General features: G+C 42.4%; 1 protein-coding gene across 2 annotated transcripts in view; it reads right to left on the bottom strand.

Annotated features, from left to right (window-relative positions):
- Positions 1-228: 228 nt before the first annotated feature.
- The window catches only part of WWC3 (WWC family member 3), a 1,641,181-nt gene continuing 1,630,091 nt past the window's right edge, over positions 229-11,318 (bottom strand). For both annotated transcript variants that reach the window (XM_044072574.1, XM_044072573.1), the window contains exon 23: positions 229-1,000. In XM_044072574.1, coding sequence (XP_043928509.1) covers positions 934-1,000 — 67 coding nt within the window. In that variant the 3' untranslated portion in view covers positions 229-933. The remainder of the gene's footprint in view (positions 1,001-11,318) is intronic.

The raw sequence follows: 11,318 nt of genomic DNA, 5'->3' as shown, positions 1-11,318 counted from the left end.
ATGGTATCTACACAGCTGTTGGGGAGGTGGGGGACAAAGCCCTGAAAATCAGGCAGAACATCTGGGATCTTGCTTGTGGCTAGCTGCTAAAGGCTATGACTGCAATAACAAATCAAAAGAAGAACACTAAATGTTCACCTGCACAGTTCTGGATGTCACATGCTAAAAAGAATGCTGAAATGCACCACCATCCGATTAATAAGACACCATTAATCCAAAGAAACAATATATTTTGCAATGTTTAATGGCATTTGTAATCAATAGTAAAAACACCGCCAGTGTTACAGAAGCTTTACATAATAATAAACACAAATGATAAAATAAATGTTATGTATAATGAAAGTACAATTAAGCTGGTAAAAAGTGACAATAAAGATAACACTTAGCTGTGGCGTACAGTATATTCATCAGGTGTCAGAAACAAAATCAGCCCAATAATTCCATTTCACTGTATGAAGAATACTGAAGAACATATTTTCATAGTCTTAAAAATACACCTAAAGTTGATATTTTCCTTCAAGGAAAAAGTACTTATAAATAAATTACAAATACAGTGAATTTACCTTAACTGACTCTGTTTCTGCTTTCCAGCCCTTTTTTAAAACTCACATACAACAGGCAACATAAAAATGACACACATTTTGTACAATGTAACAGGATCATTTGATTTAATTTTGTTTATAATAAAGTTTGTTTTCAGAGATGTTAATTACACAGCAAGGAAAAACCAAGCCTTGCTGTAGTCAGTCACTAGTATAAAATAGACATATATGTTTTATTTATTTTTTACAGACTGTGTATATTAATATATCTTGCACATTTTTCTTTATCTTTTTTTTTTTTTTGAAAAGGACAGTAATGTAACTATCATCTACTAACTTCATGGAATACAACGGAGACAGATAAATACTTCATATTTAAAAAAGAATGCAGTCATACATCATCAGCTGGGAGAGAGGGTATGTTGATCCTTGGTCTTGTAAAAAATGCTATCTTCTCCCTGTTGTAAAAAAACAAATGTTTAGTTTAGGATATTTAAAGGATGATACTACTTCAGCAAATTAGTACAAACTTGCCAGTGTTGCGAATATGCTCTTATTTAATTACCAGTATGGACTTTCTATTTTCTCTGGTCCAGTCTTCACTACTTCTAGAAGAACAAAATACATCTAATAGCATTAATAAAACTCTTAAGAATCTTAACAATCCCTCAGAAATTAATGTTATCAAGTTGCAACCAATGCTAAAAATGCAGAGTGCTGTTGCAAAATGCAGCTGCAGGTTGTGAATTACTGAGTCACCTCTTGCACAAGTATAATGTGGTGCCATCAGCTCTCGTTGAGACAGTGTGACAATACAGATCTGCGAAAAAATTACGATTCTTCCATCATAATACACTACCATACAAATATGGAGGAAATTTCAAGTCACAAAGAGGAAATCTTGTCCTCCCTTCCTTCCTACAATGTGATCCCACCCAAAATTACACCTGGAATATGGTCTCCTCTGCCCTCTGTAAGGTCTGAATCACTAGTTCCATAGGACCGGATGAAACAAGAGGAAGACTATTTTGTTCAGCTAAAACACTCCAGTGTACCTCCTTACACCCATAGTAAACAGACTATTACAAACATTTTGTTTCTGATATCTGAAACCAGATGACTGTGGTCCCAGTCCACAAGGCAGGCCCTCTTCAAAGACCACAATGATTGCAGGACAATCAGCTTCAGAAGCTTACTGCGTAAGATGATGGAGACAGTCTTCATGGAACTTACTCTAACAGTCATGGGAACCTTCTTCATGACGTACCTCAGAACAGTTTTGTCAGAGGTAATTATCCTCGTAGCTTTTTGGACAGTGTGGTTGCAACCTTCAGTGAATATTTATCTGCCCACATAGCTTACACAGATGTGGCAAAGTATTCAGCGCTACACTGTGTGATGGAATCATAAACAGACTAATATCATTAATAAAGTCCTTTCACAACGAAATCTCTGCTATACTATATCACACATGCTATCTCCTACTGCACTGACCAAGAATGCCTTCTTACTGTACTATCTTTACATAATGCTTATAGCACTTAAACACTTCAGAGTCACTGAGAATAAAACTGAAAGATTTGCTGTACTTGCTGAGACATCAGTACGCAAATACAACCTTCTAATTACCATAAATTGGCTAAACATTACTGAAAGGTCCACACCTTCTAGGCACGTTACTATACAAAATTTTAAATGACAACTACTCCCACACTCTGAAAACAAAATTCTACATCAAGGGACAGTCCTACTCCCAGGAAACCTTACTATCTCTCAACTGCCCACTTTTAAAGCAGTCATTGGTGAACAAGCCTTAAGCCCTCTGGGGCAAACTACCAGTTGAAACAAGACATCAAGATACTCTTGACACATTTAAGAAGTCCCTTTCTAAGCACCTCTTCAAGGAAGTTGCTTGTAAATGCCTTGGGAATAATGGATAAACTCTTTAAAATGCTTAAAATTCTAAAAATGCTTACATTCTCTCTCCTATTTTCCTTTGTAATTTAATTCTTCTTACTCTTATGCTCTCTTCTTAGTCTCTATGACTATCACTGTAAAATCTCTCTCACTCTTTCTCTGTTTTTTCCTCACTTCCAGGTGAGTTTTTTCTAAGGATATTCAGTTTTAATCCTTTAAGAAGCAATTTCATGTAGTCAAACTGTATTGTAACCTGTGAAAACTGATAAAACCTAACATAAACCTGTGACTTTATTAGAAATGTATAAGATCTGTATAACATTCTCCTTTCTAAAAACTGTATAATAACTGTATATCAGCATTCTCAAGTTTTGCAGCTATGCAGACCTAAAAATCTATCACATCTGAAATGTATAATAAAAGGTTATGTCTTACCATAACTTGGCATTTGTGTTGTCTTCCTTCCTTCATTCCTCCTCCCAATAGGGTCTCAGATCTGGCTCAGCCACATTTTACAGACTTGGATCTGACTCTCTAGCTCCTCCCTCCTACCCATAATGCCTCACATAGTACAGTTGTGTACACTTACCATAAATGTAGATGTTCGTGTCTATTCACTGTTACAGTCATCACATTTGGGTTATCTGCTTGCAATAGCTCTCAGTCGGCCTGATTAACAAAGTCTTGGGTCCTGCATCGGTTGCTGTCCCTTCTTCCATGACAACAGGTCATCAGGGGTATAAAACATGCAGCCGTCGCCATTACATTCGTTTTTCTTGCCCCAGATGTCAGGTGCCCCCCTAAAGGGAAGCAATTAAATCTATAAATAAACAAGGTTATACCTCCAACAAAAAAGCAAATACACCAAAAAGCTTTTGAGCATAGTAAAGGAGAGTAGAGGTATAGCCAAAAGAAGTAAGTGGGCTGGAGGGAGGGTAACCAGGACTGCAACAGTGAATACACTCGAACATCTACATTTATGGTAAGTGTACACAAAGTACAGTTGTGTACACTTACCATAAATGTAGATGTTCAAGTGTATTCACTGTTGCAGTCATGACTGTAGGGTTCTCCCCTGCCGACAGGCAGTCCTCGGTCAGCCAGAATCCCAAAGTCTGGGTCCGGCGTCGGCTGTTCAGCCATGCTCCCTGACGTCAGAGCACCAGGAGTACAAAGCTGACAGCCGACGCCATGTTCTCCAGTTTTTCTTGCCCCAGATGTCAGAAGTTCCAAAATGAGTAAGGTCCCATACCTTTTGCAAATACACCTCAGAAGAAGGGTGAAAAAAGGAACCACACACAGGAAAAAATAAGAGGGGACAGGAGGGAGGGAAACCCAGACTGCAACAGTGAAGACACTCGAACATCTACATTTATGGTAAGTGTACACAACTGTACTATGTTCATCGTGTTTCACTGTTGCAGTCATGACTGTAGGCAGAATCCCAAAGCAGAAAGAAAGGGAGGTGGTCATAAAGTAGAGGGGCGGCTATAAGGCCCTGCAAGACTGCAGAAGCAAAGCCTGCCCTAGACTTAGAGTAGAGAGGTAGATTGTAGTGCTTGGAAAAAGTATGCACTGAACTCCAAGTTGCAGCTTCCAAAATGTCTTTGGTAGGAACTCCCTTGAGGAAGGCAGCTGAAGTGGCAGCAGCTCTGGTAGAGTGAGTCCTTATACTCCCTGGGATTTGCTTTCCATGGTGTGAATAGCAAAATCTGATTCCATGAGCAATCCATTTAGAAATGGTCTGTTTTGAAATGGCTTTACCTTGGGAACTTGAAGCATAAGAAACAAACAATTGCTCTGATTTCCTGATGTCCTTGGTTCTGTCCAGGTAAAACGTAGTTGTCTGTGTACATCCAAGGAATGTAAGATCCTTTCCCCTTTATTTTGAGGAGTGGGGAAAAAGTTGGCAAGTGAATAGTTTGATTTAAAGCCACTTTGGAAACCACCTTAGGCATGAAAGTAGGATTAGTCCTTAAAGACACCCTGTCTTGATGAAAAATAATATAAGGTTCCACAGCCATAAGAGCTTGCAACTTTGAAACCCTCCTGACAGAGGTCAGAGCTAACAGGATGGCTGTCTTCCAAGATAAAAACTTGATGTCAGATGAGGCAGCAGGCTCAAAAGGAGGTAAGGTGAGCTTTTCCAAAACATAGTTGAGATCCCAAGCAGGAATGGGAGGAGATCTAGGGGGCCTTAAACTCTTAGCTCCTCTGAGAAATTGTCTCATGAGCTGATGGGAAAAGATAGGAGGGTCTGTATTATAATGAGCAGAAATAGCAGAGGCGTGTATCTTTATGGAAGAGAAAGAGAGACCCTTATGTAATAGGTCTGACAGGTAAAGTAAAATCTGAGGAATGTTAGGAATAAGAGGATCAGAATCCTGAGCCTGCATCCAGGAACAAAATCTTTTCCATTTTCCTGCATAAGATTTTCTAGTGCTAGGACGTCTGGCTTCTAAAATGACATCCATAACCTGCTTGGGTAGGAGAGAATGAATCAAAGATCCTGGATTAACCATGCCACCAGGCTGAGAGTTTTGACATGGGAGTGTAGAATCTGACCCTGGTGCTGGGACAGAAGGTTTGGAATCTGTGGTAAAACCCAGGGTGGCTCTAGACAAAGGTTTCTCAGTGTTGGGTACCAAAACTGTTGAGGCCAATTTGGGGCCAGCAAGATTATCATCTTGGGCTTGTCCTGCTTGATCTTTAGTAATACCCATGGAAGAAGAGGAAGAGGTGGAAAGGCATATCCTGAGAGGTTTCTCCAACTGAATGATAGAGCATCCACTTTCCAAGCTAGATCGTGGAAAATCCTGGTGCAAAAAGTTTGTAGTTGATGATTGAGGTGGGATGCAAAGAGGTCCCCAGACTGCTGTAATCATCTTGAATATTTCAGAGTCCAACATCCATTCGTGTGGATCTGAAAGGTTTCTGCTCAGACTGTCTGTCAGGAAGTTTTGCTTCCCTGGTAGAAACTGTGCTTGAAGGTCCAGATTGCAAGCTAGAGCTGTGTTCCAAAGATCCATGGCTAGTCTGCAAAGGGGATAGGAATGAGATCCCCCTTGCTTGTTTATGTACCACATAACTGTGGTGTTGTCTGTCCGTATCAGTAGTTGTCCTGGTTGTAGAAGATTCCTGAAGGCCAATAGAGCTTTCTGAACGGCTAACATTTCCTTTAAATTGATATGCAGGTGCTTCTGATTCTTTGTCCAAAGGCCTGCAGACAGTTGCCCCGAAAATGGGTTCCCCGTGCATAATCTGAGGCGTCCGTGGTTAGAATCTGAGTGGCAGGAGGCAGACAGAAGGGTTTTCCTTTGTTTAGAGTACATGCCTTGGACCACCAAAGGAATTCCTTTTGAAGACAAGGCAGGACGGAGATTAGTATGTCTAGACTGTGACAATGTTGAGACCATACACTTTTTAGGTACCACTATATTTTCCTCATATATAGTCTTGCAAATGGTACGAGAAGGATGCAGGAGGCCATGTAACCCAGAGCCTGCAGGAATCTCCCTGCAGATAGCTGAGTTGTAGTTGCCAAGGTTTTGAAAGTTTAAGCCAGCTGTAATTGTTTTTCATATGTCAGAAATGCCATCTGGGTTGTTGTGTTTAGAGAAGCGCCCAGAAAAATTATCTGTTGTGAGGGTGTCAAATTTGACTTTTTTATGTTTACAGTGAATCCGAGGAACTTGAGAAGATTCTGAACAAACTGTAGATGCTGGAGTAAGACATCATTGCTGTCTGCCTGAATAAGACAGTCGTCCAGATAAGGGTAAATTTGGATTCCCTTGAGTCTGCAATAAGCTACTACTGGAGCCAGGCACTTGGTAAAGACTCTGGGAGCAGTAGACAATCCAAAGGGCAGCGCAGAGAATTGGTAGTGCCTCGATCCTGCCTTGAACCTGAGGTATTTTCTGCGTTCCTGACTGATGGGAATGTGTAAATATGCTTCTTTTAAATCCAAAGTTACCATCCATGCATTTTTGGTCAGCATTGGCAGTGGCTGCTGTAGAGTAAGCATCTTGAATTTTGGTATCTCTAGAAAAGTGTTCAAGACTGACAGATCCAGAATGGGTCTCCATGAATTTTGCTTCCTGGGGACTAGAAAGAGCCTTGAGTAAAAACCTTGTCCCATCTCTGAAAGTGGAACTAGTTCTATGGCTTTCATAGCCAAGAGAGCTTCCACCTGGTTTAATGTCTCTGACCACTGATGTCTTGGAAGATCTGGCCATCTGCTTGGCCTTGGTGGGGTATGAAAATGGAATTTGTAACCTCTTGAAACCACATCCAGAACCCACTTGTCTTGGGTTATATGAGTCCAATTTAGATGAAAAAGAGAAAGTTTTCCTCTGAGAGGGGCTTCCAGGCAAGAAATTCCTGCAGCCCAGCAGAGGGAGTCATTGAGTCTGTTTTCTATGAGCTTGCGACCTGTCTTCTCCTCCCCTAGGGTTGGAAGCAGTCCACTGTCTTGGTCTATAAGAGGCTTGCGTTTGAGACCTACCTCGGGGACGTCTATATCTACCCCTCTGAGGCCTGTCTGAATTGGGAAAGGACCAATTTTTAGTAGGCCAATTCCTGCTAAATCTGGGTGGCTGTACTTGTAAGAAATCTTTAACTGTTTGCATGGACTTTGCCTTGTCCTCCATCTTTTTAATCACGTCTTCAGCTTTAGATCCAAATAAAACATTATGCTGAACAGGAGCATCCAATAATTTAGCCTTTACCTGATCTGGCAAATTTTGTTCCTTTAACCATGTCTTCTAATTACTGTGCCAGAGGCAGCAGCCCTGCAAGAAGCCTCCAAGGCATCAAATCCACAGTGTAAACCATGCTTCCCAATTTGTTCAGCGGCATGCAATAAGTCACGTAGTTCCTTATCATCTGCACAGGCGGAAATGGAAGTTAGCTTTTGCTTTAAATTTTTTGCCCCATCTTTCTAAACATCTAGAATCCTTCTCAGTGGGAATGGGGATTTTAGCAGAAGCGGCCTTAACACCCTTAAGACCCTGTGAAATGGTTTCAGGGTCAGCAGTAGAGTTCTTGTATAAAAACTGGTGGGAATCAGGAACCCTATAGTATCTGTCTGGCTTAACAGGAGCTGGAGGAAAAGAGCCAGGAGTTAAGTTAGCCTCCGAAAAAGCATCATCCACAATATCCAAAATAGGAGGAATAGCCAGGAGGGTTTGGAGGGTGGCCTAATGGTTAAGGTGTTTGCCTTACAAACACAAGGTACAGGGTTGGAGTCTCACAAGGGATAATTGACTAGGCTTAAAATGGCTCGCAAGGGTAGTTAGCCTACTACTAATCTATGAACTACTAATCTATGAACCTTTAAAACAGACAGGAGAAATTGCTGGTATTTCAGCATATGAAACTGACAGTTTAAAGCCCTAATAGATAAAGTAGCAGAAGTGTACACTTTTTTGCCCCATCTTTCTAAACATCTAGAATCCTTCTCAGTGGGAATGGGTTTTTTTAGCAGAAGCGGCCTTAATGCCCTTAGGACCCTGAGAAATGGTTTCAGTGTCAGCAGTAGGGTTCTTGAATAAAAACTGGTGGGAATCAGGAACCCTATAGTATCTGTCTGGATTAACAGGAGCTGGAGGAAAAGAGTCAGGAGTTAAGTTAGCCTCTGAAAAAGCATCATCCACAATATCCAAAATAGGAGGAATAGCCAGGGCCCTATGTTGGGGAAGAAGAAGAAAATCCCTTAGTCTTTTCTTAGATTCCGAGTACTCCTGTCCTTCCCAGTGGAAATGTTCCCTCATTTCATGCAAAGTTTTCCCAAAAGAGAAATCCTCAGGGGGAGAAGCTGAAGGAATTGATTCCTCAGCATCAGAATCCTCATAAGGAGGAAAAGAATATTCCTGGTCAGAGGAAGAAACAGAAGAAACAGAAGCCTGATCAGAGGAGTCATAATAAACTTCCTGCCTTGGCCTTTTATCTGGAGGGGGATGTGAACCCCTAATCATAGTAAGTATGTCCTCTGCCATTTTAAGTAACTGTTTCTGAGACTTGGGAGCCGGATCAGAAGAGGCCTGGGTTGCAGTCTTTGTTTTGGAAGGAGTCTTTGGCTTTGCCTTTATAAGAAGCTGAGTAGGCCTGAAAACCCCTTCGGAAGCCGGTACCTGCACAGTGGCTCCGGACCCATCCAAAGGAGCATTGTCCGAAGGTCCAACTGAAATATTCAAAGGCCTAGTTGGCTCCTCGTGGGAGTCCGTTTCGGCTATCGGTTCCGAAATGGCCGATGACAGGGGCTGCAAAAGCGCCTCACTGACGACGGCCGAACCTGAAGCTGGCTCCGCTTGTGCGATATCGTCTGATTTGGACCTCGGAGGGCTGTCTTTGTCCTTGCGTCGTTTGTGAACTCCAGTAGCCGGAACCATATCTGACGACATTTTGTAATTAAAACGCCTACCCAAGTAATGAAAAGCAAAATCGTACCTTCGTTTAATAGTACGTTGATTGAATCTAGCACAAAACCGACAACTAGCTACGTCGTGGTCAGGGCCTAAGCAAGGAATACAGTAAGAATGAAAATCCTTATGAGGTATTTGCTTCCCACATGAAATACAATTATTAACTTTTTCTGACATCGGACTGGAGCAAGAAAAAAGTTTCCCCAATGGGATACTTAGCTTTGAGTAGGAGAAGAAAGTCTTCGGACTGAAGTTTGATTAGAAAAAATTGTCAGGAGTCAGCCGACCGGCACTTGCGAACTGCTATCACCACACGGCAAGAAAGACTGGAGAACATGGTGTTGGCTGTCAGCTTTGTACTCCTGGCACTCTGACGTCAGGGAGCATGGCTGAACAGCCGACGCTGGACCCAGACTTTGGGATTCTGGCCGACCGAGGACTGCCTGCCGGCAGGGGAGAACCCTACAGTCATGACTGCAACAGTGAAACATGATGAACATCTGTACTATGTTCTTCGTGTTTCACTGTTGCAGTCATCACATTTGGGTAGATTCCCAAAGCTAAGGATGGGAGGAGGAATATAGAAAGCATTAGGACCAGCTATAAGGCCCTGCAAGACTGCAGTGGCAAAGCCAGCTCTGGGTTTAGAGAAAATTGGCAAATGATAATGCTTGGTGAAAGTATGTACAAAACTCCAGATAGCAGCTTCAAGGATATCCCTGGTAGGGATGCCTCTGAGAAAGTCTGTAGAGGTAGATGTGGCCCTGGTTGAGTGGGGTCTGATCCCCTGTGGGATAGGTTTTCCATGGTGCTTGTAGCAGAAATTAATGCAATGGCATATCCATTTGGAAATGGTTTGCTTTGAAATAGCCTTCCCCTCTTCCCTTGCAGCAAATGCCACCAGCAGTTGCTCAGATTTCCTTTGAGGTTTAGCCCTGTCCAAGTAGAATCTAAGTTGTCTGTGCACATCTAAGGAGTGCAGTATCCATCCCCCTTTGTTCTGTGGATTAAGAAAGAAGGTTGGCAAATGAATGGACTGATTAAGCGCCACACTGGATACCACCTTGGGCATGAAAGAGGGATTGGTCCTGAGGGACACCCTGTCCACATGAAAGATGATGAAAGGCTCCACTGCAATAAGGGCCTGTAATTCTGATACCCTTCTTGTTGAAGTGATTGCTGAAATGAAAGCTGTTTTCTAAGAAATTAATTTTAAGTCTGCAGTAGCAGCTGGCTCGAAAGGAGGAAGAGTGAGCTTCTCCAGTACAAAGTTAAGGTCCCAGGCTGGAGTTGGAGCTCTCCTGGGTGGTCGTAAATTTTTGGCCCCTCTGAGGAACTGCTTGAGCAGTGGATGAGAGAAGAGGGGAGGTTCTGTGTTATAATGAGCTGAAATAGCTGAGGTGTGAATTTTGATGGAGGAGAAAGACAGGCCCTTGTGAAGCATCTCAGTTAAGTATTGTAAAATCTGATGTAAATTGGGCACTGCTGTTCTCATCCCTTGAGACTGGTTCCAGGCACAGAATCTTTTCCATTTTTCAGCATAAGATTTTCTAGTACTAGGCCTCCTTGCCTCTAAAATGATATCTATCACTGGTTTACTGAGGGATGGTAAAGGAGAGATTAGGTAATTAGCCAGGCTGCTAGGTTCAGTGTTTGAAGCTGAGGGTGCAGAATCTGGTAATCCTGCTGAGACAATAGGGTAGGAGTCTGAGGAAGGTGCCATGGGGCCAACAGTGACACACTGCGCAAGAGGGGGTACCAGTGTTGGCGTGGCCAGTCTGGTGCAATCAAAAATTGTCCTTGATTTGTCTTGTTTGATCTTTAGTAGTACTTTGGAGAGCAGAGACAGAGGAGGAAAGGCATAAACTGATTCCAGTGAAGGACAGAGCATCCACTTTTCAAGCTTGTTTGTGGGGAGTCCTTGTGCAAAATTTGTCCAATTGATAGTTCTGGGGGGAGGCAAACAGGTCTATATATGGGCTCTGCCATTTGCTTGTCAACATGTTGAAAATCCTTGGTTCTAGTTTCCACTCGTGTGGGTCCATGAGGTTTCTGCTTAGTTTGTCTGCCAGTGTGTTTAGTTTTCCTGGCAAGAATTGAGCTTGTAAATGCACTTGGTAGCTCAGGGCTGTGTTCAACAATGCCATGGCTAGTCTGCAGAGAGGGTAAGAATGTGTACCCCCCTGCTTGTTTATGTGCACTTCCCTGCCAGGTGAGTCCCCATGCATAGTCTGATGCATCTGTTGTTAGGGTTTGGGCAGCAGGGGGTAGTATAAATGGTAGTCCCTTGTTTTGGTGGCAGGCCTCTGTCCACCAAAGGAACTCTAGGCGCAGGCAAGGTATGATAGGAATCATTGCTTCTAGATCCTGAGAATGTTGACACCATAGGCTTTTTAGATACCATTGTAGTTTCCTTGTATGCAGTCTTGCATATGGA

This window comes from Protopterus annectens, chromosome 5.part0 (assembly GCF_019279795.1).
Source record: "Protopterus annectens isolate FY-2018-M chromosome 5.part0, PAN1.0, whole genome shotgun sequence".
NCBI lineage: Eukaryota > Metazoa > Chordata > Ceratodontiformes > Protopteridae > Protopterus > Protopterus annectens.
Note: the sequence above shows the minus strand (reverse complement) of the source record. Positions and strands in the feature narration are given on the sequence as shown.